At 43.7% G+C, this 18,566-nt stretch overlaps 3 protein-coding genes across 3 annotated transcripts; 2 read left to right on the forward strand and 1 right to left on the reverse strand.

Annotated features, from left to right (window-relative positions):
• On the forward strand, positions 1-12,530 carry LOC306881391 (angiopoietin-related protein 1-like). Its single transcript, XM_079435480.1, has 5 exons — positions 1-97; positions 3,519-4,338; positions 8,365-8,558; positions 11,472-11,742; positions 11,891-12,530. Exons 2-5 carry the CDS (start codon positions 3,549-3,551, stop codon positions 12,076-12,078), a joined length of 1,443 nt encoding a protein of 480 aa, XP_079291606.1. The 5' UTR covers positions 1-97; positions 3,519-3,548; the 3' UTR covers positions 12,079-12,530.
• On the forward strand, positions 5,484-8,077 carry LOC306880913 (uncharacterized protein; the record flags this gene model as incomplete). Its single annotated transcript, XM_079434719.1, has 3 exons — positions 5,484-5,855; positions 6,006-6,388; positions 8,062-8,077. 3 exons carry the CDS (start codon positions 5,484-5,486, stop codon positions 8,075-8,077), a joined length of 771 nt encoding a protein of 256 aa, XP_079290845.1.
• Positions 12,531-12,801: 271 nt separating the features above from the next.
• Positions 12,802-17,781, reverse strand: LOC306881415 (E3 ubiquitin/ISG15 ligase TRIM25-like). The gene is made up of 2 exons (XM_079435510.1): positions 17,126-17,781; positions 12,802-13,613 (listed from the first exon to the last, which is right to left on the reverse strand). The coding sequence occupies exons 1-2, from the start codon at positions 17,696-17,698 to the stop codon at positions 13,542-13,544; spliced, it is 645 nt and encodes a 214-aa protein (XP_079291636.1). The 5' UTR covers positions 17,699-17,781; the 3' UTR covers positions 12,802-13,541.
• Positions 17,782-18,566: the final 785 nt, after the last annotated feature.

Below are 18,566 nucleotides of genomic sequence, written 5' to 3' on the forward strand. Positions count from 1 at the left end.
ACACACACACAGAGCAGTATAAGAGTCTGCCGCTCATCTGCAGAAGGAGAGACTCCAACAGACGGAGCATTGCCAGTCTGACAGAAAGAACGCAGAGGTCAGTGACTGGAACTTTATTCTGCTGATTTTACACAACTGCTCTGTTCATACTTCTTTTGCTTTTCGTAATAGACAACGAAATACAAGATTACATATCTAAAGTACCTTGTAAAGTAACAGCTAAAACATTTACTCATTTGCAAGATTAATTCTATTAATTTTGGAGTAATTTGTTATTTAGTTCATGCTTCATGACTGTAATAAATAGAAATAAAATCTGATAATGCATTATAATAGACCCTATTAAGTCAAGTCCAAATTTGCCTATACTTAAAGACATCTTCACAAGTCTTTACCTTTGTGTGTTGTGGAAGTTTGGAGAACAGCATCAGCCTCTGCTTTCATCTTGCGCCTCAAATACTGAGAACAATGCATGCATATATATTAAATATTATGTAGAAGCCTCAATCTAGGCTGAAGTGTTACTAGACAAACTGTCACATCACATAATCCTCAGAAATTAGAAGAAAAGTGGCTGCTAGTTTTTGTAGTAGTCTTGGACAGGCTTCAGACGGATGTAACATTATCCGATTGGGTACTTTCCACTGAGACCTCGCAGATTTCAGCTACTGTTCTGAGTAACTTTTTCCAATGCTTTGTCTTGGTTTGGGGGTCTGTATGCATTCTAGTATTGTTGAATTTAACAAAACTTCTGAAAGTCTTGTGTTGTTTGGTAAAATCACAGTTTATTTTCCATCAGTGTTCTGTCAAATTCAACTAATGCAAACAAAGTCTGAAAAGTCAGTGTTTATGGTGAATTTTGTAAATGATTGGTTTCATATACGTATAGTAGTCTTATAAGCCCAAACCTCCTTCATGTGCTGACAATGTGGCCCTTTTTTCAAGAGATTGCCAAATAGTTCATGTACTATTCAATACATATACATTACATAAAACTTTACCTAACTTATTTTCTTTGACCCAAGATGGTAACAGAACACTTTCCTCACTCCTTCTGTTTTCTTGACTTTGTGTAAGAACACACACTGCTGCCAAAGCAGTTTATATCATGGAAAATACTAAAGCAGCCAGTCCTGAACATTTTCACCAAACCACAAGAATAATGCTGCTCAGTGTTTGTAACTGTTCTATTTAAGGCTGCAGTTCTGCTCGTGTCAAACTACATCACCTTCTCTCAAAGGCTTCAGTGAACCTATGCTTTTTAAATTAATCTCTAAGTAAAGCTGCATTAAAGATGCTAAATCATCACTGACGTTTAAAACCCAGTTCTTATAAGTGAAGCAGCATTCAGCACTGAAACTTTGCATATTACATATATGAACAATGAATCATTTTGAAGACAAGTTTCCACTTTTGAATGACTCCAATCCATACATACGCTGAAGGAGTCACTCAGTTTCTTATAGAGAAACCCAACCTTTCATGGTTGAGGGGCATAGAAGGGAAAAACTGGGCCACTAATGAGATGGAAAGCAAACTCACCTGACCCTGAGCTGTGAGGTAGACTGTAGCATGACAGGTAAACAAACCACAGAATGTAGTCTGCAAAACTGTCTGGCACCAAAATCTACCCTCAAACACAAATAGTTAAAATAAACATTCTGTCATCATTTGAGCTTTGTATGTCAGCCACATACATCATTTGAGCTTTGTTCTTTTGTGAAACACAAAAGAAGATGTTGTGCAAAGAAGTCTCTGTGTGTAAAACTAAAAATAACGCCTTCAGATCTCATTTGTTCCTGAGCATATTCAAACTTACACTAGTGTTAACGATGCTAAACACTGTTGCTTCTCATATCTGACAGACTGAATATGAAACAGCAACACTTATTTATAAAGCACATTTAAAAACAACATAAACTGATCCAATGTAGCCAATGTGGAACAGATAGATGTAAATAATTAGAAAATCTGAGCATTCTAGCCTACTCAACCTGGAATTTAAGCCAGTGGAGGAACACTAATATAAGGAAAGTATGGTCCCTGATTTTAGACATTGTCAAAAGACTCTTGGCTGCATTTTGAACAACTTGCGAGTGAGATGATGTAGATTGAATTACAGTAATAGATGACTAATGCATGGATGACTAATTCCAAATCTTTGCTTGGCAGAATATGCTTTGTAGTTTTCCAATAGAGTCATGTCAAAGAAGTCAAAAATCACTCCAAGGGTTTTGTAAGTTTAGAGTGGAACTAACTGGACTTTTAGGACAGGGAAAGAAGGGATGGGGCAACCTAAAATCAAACGTTTGTTTTATCTTCATTAAGCTGCAAAAAAGTGTTCACCATCCAACTCTTAATATCATTAATGCACTTGAACAAGACATTAAATGAAAATGTAGTGCCAGGCCTTACTGGAAGGTAAAACTGGGAATAGTTAGCATAACTGTGATAATCAATATTATATTCCCAAAGAATGTAGCCAAATAGGAAGTATATAAAGGGGGAATAATAAAGGTCCCAAAACGGATCCCTGGGGCACGCTACACAATAAAGGAGCAGATGATGAGGAAAAAATGGTCAAATTTACAAAAAATGTCCTGTTCTCAAGGTAAGAAGCAAAGCCTGTGCAGTGCCCTAGATACCTACCATATGACATTAGTGAAGAATATAACAGTCAGTGGTATCAAATGCCACGCTCAGATCCAACAAAACTAAAGCAACACATGAGCCTGAATCCAGAGCAAGAAAAATATAATTTGTGATTATATAGGGATCTAAAACCAGATTGAAATGACCGAAATGTTAAAATAATTTAAAAAGACAAAAATATTTTCAAAAATATTACTTTGTCCTGCAGGATATTTTTATTTTTATTTTTTCTCAGCAGAGTTTGCACAACTGCATGTTTAAATCTAGCTGGCACAAAACCTTTACTACAGCTGTCACCATAGGACTAATAGCAGAATAAACATCTTTAATATCCAACAATAACAATATCTAACTTGGAGCCAGAACACTTAGATTGCAATAGCTAACTGGATTAAAGAGAGAGGTTGGAAATGAGACAGACAACTAACAGGAGGAGATAGATGTTAAACATCTAATTCAAAATAGCACAAGACAAAGGCAATAGCCTCAGAACTGGTGGATAAAGGGAGAGAAATGTTGAGAGCAATCAGATTCAAACACAACTGGATAGTGGTCAAACATACATGGCTCAATAACCTCCAAATCTGAAAAAAAAAGATCTATTGTATGACCACAGTTGGATTTGTGTTAAAATCCCTAAGAATCAATTGGCTGTTAGCACAAGTCCCCATTTTTGGAGCTTGACAAAAGTGTTGCATGGTAAACATAGCATGAATATTGTTCAAAACACTTAATTTTGGAATTAAATTTATAATGATGAATCAATTGTAATTAATGTGTTACCATCCAACCCTAATAAATCTAAGATAGATGTACAGCACCATAAGTACAGTCTATATGACTCTATGTTGTTGTTTTGTCTTAAGGTTCATGGGTCAGATCTCCTCTCTGCTGCTATGAGTCCTCATGCCTGGATCTTTTGCGCCCTTCTCTGCGTCCTCACTTGTGAAAGGAGCAAGAGTGCATACAAAGGGCCCGTCCTGAGCCGAAAGCGGAGACTGGTAGAGGACGTAGCCGATGGGGCCCGGAGAAAGTGCTCTTATACATTCTTGGTCCCAGAGCAGAAGATCACGGGGCCGATCTGTGCCAGCCAGGGCCCTTCTCTGCCAGATAAAGAGCGTGTGACGCAGTCGGATATAGCTGACGTCCGGGAGCTCTTGACCAAGCAGAGACGAGAAATGGACACACTCCGGATGATTGTGGATGTGGATGGAAACATGGTTAACGAAATGAAACTTTTACGCAAAGAATCGCGCAACATGAACTCCCGCGTCACCCAGCTGTACATGCAGCTGCTGCACGAAATCATTCGCAAGCGTGATAATTCGCTGGAGCTGGCACAGCTGGAGGGACGGATCCTCAACAGCACGGCCGAGGCACTGCGGCTGTCTGTCCTCTATAGGGAGCTAGAGGTGCGCTTCTCCACACTGGCCGCACTGGTCAATAACCAGTCGCTGCTGATCGCGGCTTTGGAGGAGCGATGCCTGCAGGTGTATGGGAGTCACAGACGAGAACCGCTGCCTCCGCCACTTGTGCAGGTCGTGCCTGAGAACATCCCGGTGTATGTGCCTCGTTTTTCCAATGAGATCCAGAGGCGTCAAGGCTGGCCCGTTCCAGAGGACAGGAGTTCCAGGACGACTCCGGCACCCACAGGAGGCTCCCCTCAGGGGAATGTCAGTATGGAGGGTAATGAAGCCATTACACAGCAAAACACACAGTATCTGTGTTTGCCAACCAGCACTCATGTCATTTCCATTAGTATCACTACACTGCATTGAAAATCAACACTCATATGCACACTGTAACGGTCAGTGGTTGTAGTCACGGAGGCGCAAGACGGCGGTATAAACAAAAGGAGAAAGCTTTATTTGAAGGCATCAACGCACTTAGACACTTGTTAACTTAAGATCGGACAAACACAGAGGGAGAACTGAGGACTTATAAAGGGAGAGGAACAAATGAGGAAACAAGATGATTAATCAAACACAGGTGAAGAATATAACTAATTAACAAAACTAGGTCATGAACTAAAACAGGAAAAACCAAATAAGGGCAGAAAGGAAACTAAACAGAAACAGATATGTTACAGTATCTCCCCCTCCCGGAAGGTGCGTCCCGCACCGTAACAGTAACATCGGGGAGGGGGGGCGGGCGTCCTGGAGGCTGGAGCAGGACCAGGATATGACAGGGAAGCCTCCAGGATGGATCAGGAGCCTTAGGAGGCCATGGCAGGACTGGAGACTCGGGAGTCCATGGCGGATCAGGAGACACGGGAGGCCATGGCGGATCAGGAGACACGGGAGGCCATGGTGGATCAGGAGACACGAGAGGCCATGGCGGATCGGGGTCCTTGGGCGGCCTTGGCGGATCGGGGTCCTTGGGCGACCATGGCAGATGAGGGTCCTCGGGCGACCATGGTGGATCTGGATCCTCGGGCGGCCATGGCGGGTCAGGGTCCTCGGGCGGCCTTGGCGGGTCGGGGTGCTCCGTGGCCTTGGCCCTTGGCCTGGCCACACAGACTGAGACTATATGGCCCCCCCCCAAAATTTCTTTGGGAAAGCTCCCCTCTGGGGGCCACATTGGAGGAGAGGGTTCTTGAGGGCGCTCTGGAGGAGCGGACTCTTGGGGGCGCTCTGGAGGAGCGGGCACTAGAGGGCGCTCTGGAGGAGCGGGCACTTGAGGGCGCTCTGGAGGAGCGGGCACTTGAGGGCGCTCTGGAGGAGCGGGCACTTGAGGGCGCTCTGGAGGAGCGGGCACTGGGGGGCGCACGGGAGGCGCGGAGCTGGATAGAACCAGCGGAGACGAAGGAGCGCTGGACGGGACCAGCGTAGATGCAGGAGGGCGCTCTTGCAGCGCGGACTCCTGAGGGCGCTCTTGCAGCGCAGACACTTGAGGGCGCTCTTGCAGCGCAGAAACTTGAGGGCGCTCTTGCAGCGCAGACACTTGAGGGCGCACGGGAGGCGCAGGGCTGGACGGGACCAGCGGGAACTCAGGTGGGCTGGACGGGACCAGCGGGACTTCAGGACGGCTGGACGGGACCAGCGGGAACTCAGGTGGGCTGGACGGGACCAGCGGGAACTCAGGTGGGCTGGACGGGACCAGCGGGAACTCAGGTGGGCTGGACGGGACCAGCGGGAACTCAGGTGGGCTGGACGGGACCAGCGGGAACTCAGGTGGGCTGGACGGGACCAGCGGGAACTCAGGTGGGCTGGACGGGACCAGCGGGAACTCAGGTGGGCTGGACGGGACCAGCGGGAACTCAGGTGGGCTGGACGGGACCAGCGGGACTTCAGGACGGCTGGACGGGACCAGCGGGACTTCAGGACGGCTGGACGGGACCAGCGGGAACTCAGGTGGGCTGGACGGGACCAGCGGGAACTCAGGTGGGCTGGACGGGACCAGCGGGAACTCAGGTGGGCTGGACGGGACCAGCGGGAACTCAGGTGGGCTGGACGGGACCAGCGGGAATGCAGGAGGGCGCTCTTGCAGCGCGGACACTTGAGGGCGCTCTTGCAGCGCGGACACTTGAGGGCGCACGGGAGGCGCGAAGCTGGATAGAACCAGCGGAGACGAAGGAGGGCTGGATGAGACCAGCAGAGACGCAGGAGGGTGCTCTGGCAGCACGGACACTTGGGGGCGCTCTTGCAGCGCGGATTCAAAGGGGCGCTCTTGTAGCGCGGACATTAGAGGGCGCTCTTGCAGCGCGGACGTCAGAGGGCGCTCTTGCAGCGCGGACGTCAGAGGGCGCTCTTGCAGCGCGGACATTAGAGGGCGCGCTTGCCGCGCGGACATTAGAGGGCGCTCTAGCAGCGCGGACATTAGAGGGCGCACGGGAGGCGCGAAGCTGGATAGAACCAGCGGAGACGAAGGAGGGCTGGATGAGACCAGCAGAGACGCAGGAGGGTGCTCTGGCAGCACGGACACTTGGGGGCGCTCTTGCAGCGCGGATTCAAAGGGGCGCTCTTGTAGCGCGGACATTAGAGGGCGCTCTTGCAGCGCGGACGTCAGAGGGCGCTCTTGCAGCGCGGACGTCAGAGGGCGCTCTTGCAGCGCGGACATTAGAGGGCGCGCTTGCCGCGCGGACATTAGAGGGCGCTCTAGCAGCGCGGACATTAGAGGGCGCACGGGAGGTGCGGGGCTGGACGGAACCATCATCGCCGTAAACGGCGCAACGTTCATCGCCTGTTGCGGCGGTTTCCACATCGCCGCGGGCGGAACATACTTCGCCGGGGATAAGGCTCCGGCTCGGGGTCGGAGACTCTCCAGACACCGGATGATGGCTTCTCTCCAAGTGAGGTCGGAGGTGTCTGGGAGCTCTCGCTGCTGGTGGTGCGTGAGCCCGAGCCGGAGCAGCATCTTGAGGGTCCCATCCTCGAGTGAGCTGGCGAGGGCGAGAGGCGCAAATGCCATCACATAGCTGATGGGGTCCTGGATGGCGTGAGCCAGCTCAAAAAATTGCGCGAGCTCGCCCATCTTCTGTGTCGGTCCGATCTTCTGTAACGGTCAGTGGTTGTAGTCACGGAGGCGCAAGACGGCGGTATAAACAAAAGGAGAAAGCTTTATTTGAAGGCATCAACGCACTTAGACACTTGTTAACTTAAGATCGGACAAACACAGAGGGAGAACTGAGGACTTATAAAGGGAGAGGAACAAATGAGGAAACAAGATGATTAATCAAACACAGGTGAAGAATATAACTAATTAACAAAACTAGGTCATGAACTAAAACAGGAAAAACCAAATAAGGGCAGAAAGGAAACTAAACAGAAACAGATATGTTACACACACCAAACACATCACATTTAAAGGAATAAGTCACATTTAAGCAATAGAATCATCCTCAAATGCCAGAGGCTGCTGAATAGGACTGCATTTCTAGGACCCTATTTTTTATTTTAATTTAGTTTTGTGTGGCAGTGCCACCTAGTCAATTCTACTCCATCAGACTACAATTCTAACCTGAAACAAACAGGTGCAAAAACTAGACCCATTAGTATTATATTTTAAATAGTCTTTTCATCTTGTTTTTTTATGTAAGAGCAGCACAGCCATCTGTTACTTGAATGTGCAAGGATTTTGGTGTTTGTAGTTTCCAGTTATTTTATCTGTACAAAACTCTGTTAAGATGCTTGATGTTGCAAACTGGCATTAGTTATCAAATAATCTCATTTATTATCACAATCATAAATACACTGGTCAGTGCAAACTATTTATACTGTTTCAAGAAGGTTACCATCAGTTATATGTAGGGTTAAGGGTTTGATATTGCATTATATTGCTTGATGATTACTTTTCACAAGTTTAGTTTTCTGAGACATGCAAAATAATCAGACAATTAAAAGTAATTGTGAAATTATGTACCTTAAATAGTAGAGCATTGTGCTTGCAATTCATCTGTTCAATTCCCAGGGAAAACAAGAACTAATAAAATGTGAAATGTGCAGTGTGTAATGTACAAAAGCCTAATAAGACCCAATAAATCATTTAAACCATAGGCCTGCGCAGAATATTACTCAGTCAAGAAAATTGAGCTAGTTCTCTCCTTTTTAGCAGCTGACCTTATACACATTAACAGATAATTGGTAAGGTAATCTATATCTGAAAGGCACAAGAGCATAACTGAAGATATATGTCAGTATTGAAGAGCTTTATTGATGCTCGTGCCTCATCAGCGGTGTGCGTTCACTCATTTGTGTGTGCTGGTGTCTCGAGGTCCCTTTCGGGACTGTCTTCAGGCGATGCAGGCAGGACACTCCACCAGTGGGACGTATCTTCTGAAGCCGGACGGGACGGAGACACCTGTACAGGCCTGGTGTGAGCATGACGTGGACAGAGGCGGCTGGACGCTTATCCAGAGGAGGAAAGATGGATCCATCAACTTCTTCAGAAACTGGGACAGCTACAAGGTAGTGATGTCTGATTCACAATCAATTACTTTTGAATGACCAGTTGAATGACCAGTTGAAGTACCAATTGACTTTGTCATCAAAAACAGTGGGATAAATTATAATATTCCAATGAAAATGAGACAAAAACACATGGCGGAATAACAGTGCAATCTTTGGAGAATATTAAAAAGCAATCGAGTGCTCCAGTGGTGACGCATTTTTGTATTTTTGTAAGCAAGCCCATAAGTGGGAAAGTCGTGGCTTAATGGTTAGAGAGTCGGACTTGTAATCCAAAGGTTGTGGGTTCGAGTCTCGGGCCGGCAGGGATTGTAGGTGGGGGGAGTGAATGTCCAGCGCTCTCTCCACCCTCAATACCACGACTGAGGTGCCCTTGAGCAAGACACCGAACCCCCAACTGCTCCCCGGGCGCCGCAGCATAAATGCTGCCCACTGCTCCGGGTGTGTGTTCACGGTGTGTGTGTGTTCACTGCTGTGTGTGTGTGTGTGTGTGTGTGTGTGTGCACGTTGGATGGGTTAAATGCAGAGCACGAATTCCGAGTATGGGTCACCATACTTGGCAATATGCCACTTCACTTCACTTCATAAGTTTGCATCACTCTGGTTCCCTTGACAAAAAACCCAGAAGGATTTTTCCTTTGGCTTTTGGATTATTGCAGAAAATATGCCCTGTGACCCAAAAATGTTTATGATTGTTATATGTTTTGTTCACTATCCAGGTTCATTGGAAATACATGCTTCTACCTACATTTCTGCAAAACTCAAAATACTTATACGTACAAATCGCTGCAGTTTCCAGTTGAAGTGAACACTAGAGGCAGCAAAACTCTGACAACTTTTATTTCTTTTCACACAAAGTATGATTTACAGGGCCAGACTTTTGATTTTCACTCAATTCCTTGCACAATAGTATATTATGACCTCACAATAATTTTAACATGCTGTGAGATTTGAAAACAGGCACTTTTGAACATTAGTGTTGCATATCCAGCTTCACATGTTTGGGTTTTCTAATGCAGTAGGTTTGCTTGGAAGTGTTGCACTTGTGAGATGAAGCACTCATCCATCCTTGGCACGAATCCTGTGAAACTAAGGTTCGACAAAACAGCTCAAACCCGTGTAGAAGCAGATTAAAATAGCACTGCTGCATCAGCGAATTCCTGTACTAATGTAACAAAAACATGGCCCTACTTTTAGCACTACTTGCGGGATATTTCACTTTAAAACTTTAAAACGCCTCGGTTGCTTGTTCGTCATGATAAACTTCACAAATTAACACAACTTTTATGAAATTTTAAGCCTAAAGGCAATTGGCAGAAGTGAAAAGCTAAACTACAATAAACGAACTACATCACGGTCACATGACTTCAACATCACCACCATTAAACTTTGATAAATATTTCTGGAAGTTTGAGTAAGAATAGTCGGATTCCAAACACAACGTCTAGTGAGTTTGGCATGATGGTGTTCAATGTCCTGACAAAATCTGTGGTGCCATTCAAGACAAGTAAAAGCTTAAAAACACACACACAAGCAGGTATTACTGATGTATTTTATATCGCAAAATAAAACATGGAAATATCTTGATCTTGTGTTCAACACAGAGCTCATTTCAGGCATTTAACCAAAAACTCATTCAAAAAACCCACTGGCTTCAGGACGATGGAACACGAGGTGCTAAAATACAACTGGGTTCCAGGTTTGCCTACAAAAATACCTAATCCCTACAGCACTCTATACAGACAAATGATTATATGAGTTGGACCGTGTCTCTATGAGCTGCGATTTGCACATTTTCTTCAGCAAACAGACCTTCATGAGCCTCTGTCAGAGAATCAGACTCAGAGGAACACTAGTAATGAAGGTGGAGATGATGTAGCTCCCAAACAGCTGGATCTGGATCTCAGGATATGCGCCTCGCATCCGTTTGTTTTGATTGCGCTCGTGCATGTGTGTCAGTGGTTCTTTCATTCTGAGCCCCCCCCCACACACACACACACACACGTTTGTTTTTGTGAAAAGTGGGTTCATCCCATAGGCGTAATGGTTTTTATACTGTACAAACTGTGTGTGCTATTGCCCTACACCAACCCTACACCTAAACTTAGCCCTCACAGGAGACTTTGCATTTCTACTTTCCCCCCAAAAAACCTCACTCTGTATGATTTATAAGCGTTTTAAAAATTGGGGAGATGGGTCAATGTCAATGTCACCTTCACCTTGTAATATCTGTGTCATTATACAAATTTATGTCGTCATTTGTCACAAAAACGCACACACACACACACACACACATGTTTGTTTTTGTGAATTGTGGGGACATTCCATAGGCGTAATGGTTTTTATACTGAACAAACCGTATTTTCTATCGCCCTACACTAACCCTACACCTAACCCTACCACTTACGGGAAACTTGTGCATTTTTACTTTCTCAAAAAAAACTCACTCTGTATGATTTAAAGACGTTTTGAAATATGGGGACATGGGGCAATGTCCTCATAAATCACCTTCTCCTTGTAATACCCGTCATACCTATGTCATTATACAAATTTGTGTCCTCATATGTCACATAAACGCACACGCACACACCGGGAAGCCTCCTAAACCTCAACGTCACACACTTTCCAGTGAAGCCAAAGCATGTGATGATGAGCTGCTGCTGCAGGTGTGTTTGCGCTGTAACTAAACTCACACATACTTATTGCTGTAGTGAAATAATTACAATCGGCTGCAGTATGTACTGAAATCAGCAGTGATGTCTTTAAAATCCCTCATCAGCCCAAAGCCCTCAAAGAAGCCTGAGGTTACTTTGCATTTCCAGTAATTCAAAGGTAAAATGCTGGGGCAATGATAACACCGTCCAGTGACGGCTGTAAATCTCTGCGTTCTGCTCTCGTTTTCTTGTCCTCCAGAAAGGCTTTGGTGACGTGGATGGTGAGCACTGGCTGGGTCTGAAAAACATCTACAACCTGGGCAAACAGGAAGACTACAAGCTGCTGTTGGAGCTGGAGGACTGGATGGGGAAGAAGGTTTACGCGGCCTACAGCAGCTTTTACCTGGAGCCCGAGAGCCAGTCGTACCGTCTGCGTCTGGGAACCTACCAGGGCAACGCCGGGGATTCACTGACCAGCCACAACGGCAAACAGTTCACCACGCTGGACCACGACAACGACGCCTTCTCAGGTGATAACATAAAGATTTGCACTCATGGAAATTACTAAAGCAGTCAAACCTGTTCATTAGAAGGTGGTGTCCCAATAGTTTTGGCAGTAAAGTGTAGATTAACTGAGAGGCAGAATGACTAAGACACTGATTATTGATTGTCTTTCAGGTAACTGTGCTCATTTCCACAAGGGTGGCTGGTGGTACAGCGCCTGCGGACAGGCCAATCTGAACGGAGTGTGGTACTCCGGAGGAGTCTATCGCAGCCGCTTTCAGGACGGCATATTCTGGGCTGATTATGGAGGGGGTTTTTACTCCATGAAGTCTGTGCGTATGATGATCAGACCCATTGACTGAAGCCGGACCGACTGCTTTTAGGACAGTGGAAACAGGTTTTAACCAGTTTGTATGAGTAATGCTTGGGGTTTGCTGGATTTACAAATGATGTGACAGAGAAATGAAAAGTGTACAGTTACAGATGAAAGTACCATCACCATTTTGTAATTAAAAATGTATATCAGTCTTCTCAGTGTCATGCTTTGAGCACATTTTAGCAAACCGTGTCCATGACAAGATGTTTGATCGGGTTTTTCAAGATTAGAAATAAGTCATAATAGCATCTGCGATGACTACATAGCAAAACGTGTTCTATTTAATTGCTACCTTAAAGACACTACAAAAACAAATAAAATAAAACAATCTTACAAAAAAAATCTTACTTAGCATTTTTGTTTCTAGTAAAAAATATCTAAAAATTCTTACGTTAAAATGCATTTACCAAGCAAAATGACATATGATAATTTGTTTCCAAGAGAAACAAAAAAAAATTAAAAAAATTAAGTGTTAAATTTAGCTTAAAACAGGTAAAGTTATCTGTCACTGAGGTAAGTAAAATTATCTTGTTTTAAGAATATTTTACTTAACCCAATGGAAGACAATTTTACTTTTGAGATTTTGTTCTTGCAGTGGGGCTATTTCTAGTGTAAATGAAGCTATTTAGGTTAATTCAGTAATGTATGTTTTTTTTCTTTTTCAATCCATTATGAGCTTTCCAGTGAGAACATAATGTAACAATATTTTGATTTAACATTAACATTTAATTATTGCAGAAGTTCATTCAACTCCAAATGCTGCCACTTTCTATCATTCTGTCGTTTTGATCAAACACAGAGACTCACAGAGAAACATTCAAACATGTATTTAGGTGAAATACAGCCGTCCATACGCCACAGTTTCTCCCACCTCCTGTTTATTTTGGTGGCTTTTTAGGCGTTACAGGAGTAGAAGAACGGGGCACAGACAATGAGAAACATATTGCTGGTCTCCAGACGGCGCTGCATGGGGAAAGTGGGTAAGAGGAACCGTTGGATGGAAATGGGCCAAATGTCTGTGGTTGTTGTGTTTTTCCTTCTCCTCCATCAGTCCAGCTACTGGCTAATGCACATGTTCTCGGTGCAGACGTTTAACTGACTTTAGCTTTGAATAAAAGCTTCTGCTTCATCAATGCGTGGAAGTGTAGATTTATTGCTTTTGTAGTTGAATGGTTGGCTTCATTGCTGCTATAATAGTGTTACTAAAGGCTTTTGATTCAAACTTGCCATTCTTTTTCATTCATTTTTGATTAACTGACTTTCAGAAATGCAAATTAACTCTTGATAACTTGGCAGGAAACCTGAAGCAATGAAACGAAGGACCAGACTTGTGTTTTTGTCAGTTTGTGGTCTGAAAAACGCTCCACTAACATGAAGGAGCAAGAATAACGTGTTTGTTTTATGGAAGGGTCACAGATTTAAAGTCCATCCATCTATCATTCTTCACATCTATCCCAGCGTCTCAGAGAAACACCCTGAATGGATGGTCCATCCATCAAACCCAGATTTAAAGACTTCTTCCTAAAAACACACAAAGAGTGGAAAAGTACAAACACATTGAGTTCAGCAGCACAAAGAAACTTGAGTAATTGTACAGCTTAATCTCAAACTGATGATCAAAATGACAAAGAAACAGCCAAGAGACCAATAACACACCACCACTACAACTTTAATATGTCTTTATGGAGTGTTTATTGCCATATAAACAGAGAAAAAAAACAATCAGGCAAATGGCTTTATAGGTTCTGCTCTTTAATTTGTCTTTTTCAATCACAAAGTTTTTTTAACGAATGACTAGATGGAGCTCTAGGCATTTTCTAAGTGTGTTTTTTGGTCATTCTGAGTGGTTTATAGGTGTTTTCCTCCGGTCTGGCATGAAAAGAGTCACTCCTGGTCTCCTGGTCTGTAGATGTGACTGTTTTCTGGTCCAACAGATGAAAACAGAGCATCTGATCTGCAGTAGCAGAAGTAGGAATCATTTATGTCTGAATCATACATAATGTGTATTTTGTAGCACAGTGGTATGCTCTTGATGGTATGTTCCTCCTGTCTGTATTCAGCACATACTGTAGGTCGCTCTCACAGCATATAGACACTCAGAGCATCCAGAAGCATAAACGCAAACCTCACATTAACATAACCGTGCTGGTTGCATTAGCACATCCCTGAAGCACACAGGGAGCCAGTGTGATCCCCAGCGTTTCCAGAAACTCCTCTGGTTTCTCAGGCTGAAGGAAAAGCCTTCTTTCAGCGCTGGCATAGCGTGAGCCGGGCCTGAAATCTGACTGGCGGTCGCATCGTTTGACCATGTCTGGTGAAGCGTGATCCTGTCGAGCGGTTCGTGACTGCTGGCTCTCAGGAGGTGCTTGTGGGTGAAGGTGACATCTCTGGCCCACATGCGGAGACCACACGGCTGTCCTGGACATCTGAAGGGAATCATTCTGAGAGCGTAGAGTGGAAAAGAACTCGACACGGAGAGCTGAGAGATGCTGTGAAAAACCTCCACTAATAAATTCCACTCAAAGGATCAATCATTTTCCAGGACCAGAACAAACATGCATTTTATTCGAAACATGGTTTTGTCAAAACATCCTAAATTTGTAACCTTTTTATTTAAAAGTGTCTTGTAGTTTTCATTCTTGCATTCATTATTTGAATGCTGGATATTTATGAGAAATATTTGATATGATAAAATGCAATAAACAGTAAGCTGCAACAAAACATGTTTGAAAACCTCAGATTCATCCAGAATGATTATTTTATGCTCCGGCTTTTAACCCAGCATATGATAGTGACAAAAAGAACATTTCTTGTATTTTTACTAGCCTGTTTTGTTCCGGTAGAAGAATCAGTCTTCAACATCATTGCATGTCTTCAGTAAACACCTGCATTTCCAGATGCTTCAGTGAGAGTCGAGGTGTAAAGAGTACCTGAAAACCATACTTGAGTAAAAGTACAGATACCTTAAAGTGAAAATTACTCCACTACAAGTTACAAGTCACCAATTCCAAAACAACTTGAGTAAAAGTATTAGAGTATCTGATTTTAACAGTACTTAAGTATTTAACTTGTAATAAATATAGGCTCAAAGATGCACTAGTAAAAGAGACATGCCAGTCAACAGCTGTAGCGTCGTGGAGAAGCTGGGGAAAACAGGCAGAGGCAAGGATCTACGTGCAGGCATTTCATGGAAAAACTAGAATAAACAATAAACCAACAACCACAGGCAAACAGACAACCCTTACATTCAACAACTCACAAAGAACTGAAGAAACACTAGAGCTGTATATATATATATATATATATATATATATATATATATATATACATACACATACACTCACCTAAAGGATTATTAGGAACACCATACTAATACTGTGTTTGACCCCCTTTCGCCTTCAGAACTGCCTTAATTCTACGTGGTATTGATTCAACAAGGTGCTGAAAGCATTCTTTAGAAATGTTGGTCCATATTGATAGGATAGCATCTTGCAGTTGATGGAGATTTGTGGGATGCACATCCAGGGCACGAAGCTCCCGTTCCACCACATCCCAAAGATGCTCTATTGGGTTGAGATCTGGTGACTGTGGGGGCCATTTTAGTACAGTGAACTCATTGTCATGTTCAAGAAACCAATTTGAAATGATTCGAGCTTTGTGACATGGTGCATTATCCTGCTGGAAGTAGCCATCAGAGGATGGGTACATGGTGGTCATAAAGGGATGGACATGGTCAGAAACAATGCTCAGGTAGGCCGTGGCATTTAAACGATGCCCAGTTGGCACTAAGGGGCCTAAAGTGTGCCAAGAAAACATCCCCCACACCATTACACCACCACCACCAGCCTGCACAGTGGTAACAAGGCATGATGGATCCATGTTCTCATTCTGTTTACGCCAAATTCTGACTCTACCATCTGAATGTCTCAACAGAAATCGAGACTCATCAGACCAGGCAACATTTTTCCAGTCTTCAACCGTCCAATTTTGGTGAGCTTGTGCAAATTGTAGCCTCTTTTTCCTATTTGTAGTGGAGATGAGTGGTACCCGGTGGGGTCTTCTGCTGTTGTAGCCCATCCGCCTCAAGGTTGTGCGTGTTGTGGCTTCACAAATGCTTTGCTGCATACCTCGGTTGTAACGAGTGGTTATTTCAGTCAAAATTGCTCTTCTATCAGCTTGAATCAGTCGGCCCATTCTCCTCTGACCTCTAGCAACAACAAGGCATTTTCGCCCACAGGACTGCCGCATACTGGATGTTTTTCCCTTTTCACACCATTCTTTGTAAACCCTAGAAATGGTTGTGTGTGAAAATCCCAGTAACTGAGCAGATTGTGAAATACTCAGACCGGCCCGTCTGGCACCAACAACCATGCCACGCTCAAAATGGCTTAAATCACCTTTCTTTCCCATTCTGACATTCAGTTTGGAGTTCAGGAGATTGTCTTGACCAGGACCACACCCCTAAATGCATTGAAGCAACTGCCATGTGATTGGTTGATTAGATAATTGCATTAATGAGAAATTGAACAGGTGTTCCTAATAATCCTTTAGGTGAGTGTATATATATATATATATATATATATATATATAGGAGGCTATCAAGCTGAACAAGATAAGGTACAAACTGACTACAAACACCATGGGAGACAGGAAGTGACATAAAAGTCCAGGACAAAGCACAGAAAATGCAACTAAAACAAGAAAGTGCTGATTTGTGAGGAGGGCAATAACTGAACACCTCACAAAAATACGAAAACAAAACAAACAAAAAAGCAATAACCTTTAAAAAGGTCTCTGCAGTATAAAGGATAAATAAAATAATGTTAAGTAAAATTAAAAAGTTCTTGCACTGGATGTGTTGGTTTCGGCCTCATTGCCAGCTGCAGTCATGTCTTCGTCTCATATATAAAACACCTGTGATTCACAACTACTGGCTAACGAACTTGCATTCACTTACCTCTTTATTGTTTCCTCTTAAAGAATACAAGTATAAATTAAATTAAGCATAAGTTTAATTTCTCATCAGTCCTCACCTGTTTCTCTGTCCTCTGTGCTGCAGCTGATACAGTGTCGTGGTTTCTGTGTTCATCCACCAAACACAGCAAGCAAATACATTTCTGATCAGTGCGACAGAACACCTCTAGAAGCTTGTTGTGTTTCTGGCAGATCATCTCCTGCAGTCGTCCAGTGGCCTCGATCACTTTGTGTCTCTTTCCTTTAAAGAAACTCTCATGTTGTTGGAGGTGATTCTGACAGTAAGAGTTCAGACACACCAGACAGGACTTGACAGCTTTGTATTTTCTTCCAGTACAGACGTCACACTGAACATCTCCAGCTCCAGCAGGAACCACACTTTGAAGATTAGTCTTCTTCAGTTTCTCCAGCATTTCAGCAAACACCACGTTCTTAAATAAAGCAGGTCTTGGACTGAAGGTCTGTCTGCACTGAGGGCAGCTGTAGACTCTCTTCTCATCCTCCTCATTCCAGCAGTCTGTAATACAGCTCTTACAGTAACTGTGTCCACACTGGATGGTCACTGGATCCTTCAGGAGATCCAGACACACCGGACACAAGAACTGCTCCTCTGAAATACGGGCTTCTGCCATTTTACTGCACTAATACAGAGACACAAACACACAACAGCTCAACCACACTTCAGTTTCTCTTTCCCTGAACACATGTGATTCCTGTTTCCTGGTTCTGTGTTTGAGTGATGTGTGTGAAACAGGTTTGTCTGTGAGTCTGTAAAACAGATTCCTCATTCCTGCTGAGTTTAGTTTCAACACACCTGACTGTTATTAAAGTAAATGCAAAGACCTTGATTAATTGATTCAGGTGCATTTAATTAGAGATGAAGCTAATGCTGCATTTCAGGCATTTTTGAGCCTGTCTGTCAGAGTTTTTGCTTTGTAATGTTATATTTTGGCCACTAGAGGTCCCTATTGTACGCTCATGTCTATCCTGTGCCTCTTGTAATTAGTGCTATTGATTTCACATGTGCCTCATTCTGGGATGTGTATTTAAGGGGATCACTTCCTTTGGTGCTTTGCTTGGTTATTGTTGTTCCCAGGCAGTTGCTGCCGTAAGTCTGCTCTAGCTCTAAGTTCTAATCTTAGGAAGCCTTTTTGGATTGTTCACGTATTTTTGTTGTTTTTGAGAGTATTTTTTGTCCTTTTGGATCCCTTTTGGACTAAGGATTTTTCTGTTTTGTGGCTCTCTTTAAGAAAAGGATTTTTGTACCTTTTTCCCTGTTTTTGTTAATAAACTCGTCTGAGTTTAGAACGCGTCTGACTATTGGGTTCAACTCCCTTCTGTGGCTCAGTGGTGGAAACCTTGACTCCACAAGTTCGTATCCCGGCCCTGACACTGTCAGTCACGACTCACGACTTTGTAGTGTTCCAGGTAAGTCATGCCAAACTGCCTGAGCGCAACTAATTGTGGTAGCAAGATGTAAAAAAAATCAGCATGGCGGAC

This window comes from Barbus barbus (assembly GCF_936440315.1).
Source record: "Barbus barbus genome assembly, chromosome: 15".
In the NCBI taxonomy this organism is placed as follows: Eukaryota; Metazoa; Chordata; class Actinopteri; order Cypriniformes; family Cyprinidae; genus Barbus; species Barbus barbus.

Bases quoted from the DNA above. Each gene is read 5' to 3' on its own strand.
- LOC306881391 (XM_079435480.1), top strand. From the start codon at position 3,549: ATGAGTCCTCATGCCTGGATCTTTTGCGCCCTTCTCTGCGTCCTCACT. The intron at 4,339-8,364 runs GTAATGAAGCCA...TGGTGTCTCGAG, and splicing joins GGGGAATGTCAGTATGGAGG to GTCCCTTTCGGGACTGTCTT. The intron at 11,743-11,890 runs GTGATAACATAA...ATTGTCTTTCAG, and splicing joins CGACAACGACGCCTTCTCAG to GTAACTGTGCTCATTTCCAC.
- LOC306881415 (XM_079435510.1), bottom strand. From the start codon at position 17,698: ATGGCAGAAGCCCGTATTTCAGAGGAGCAGTTCTTGTGTCCGGTGTGT. The intron at 13,614-17,125 runs GTGAGGACTGAT...GTGTGTTTTTAG, and splicing joins CACAGAGGACAGAGAAACAG to GAAGAAGTCTTTAAATCTGG.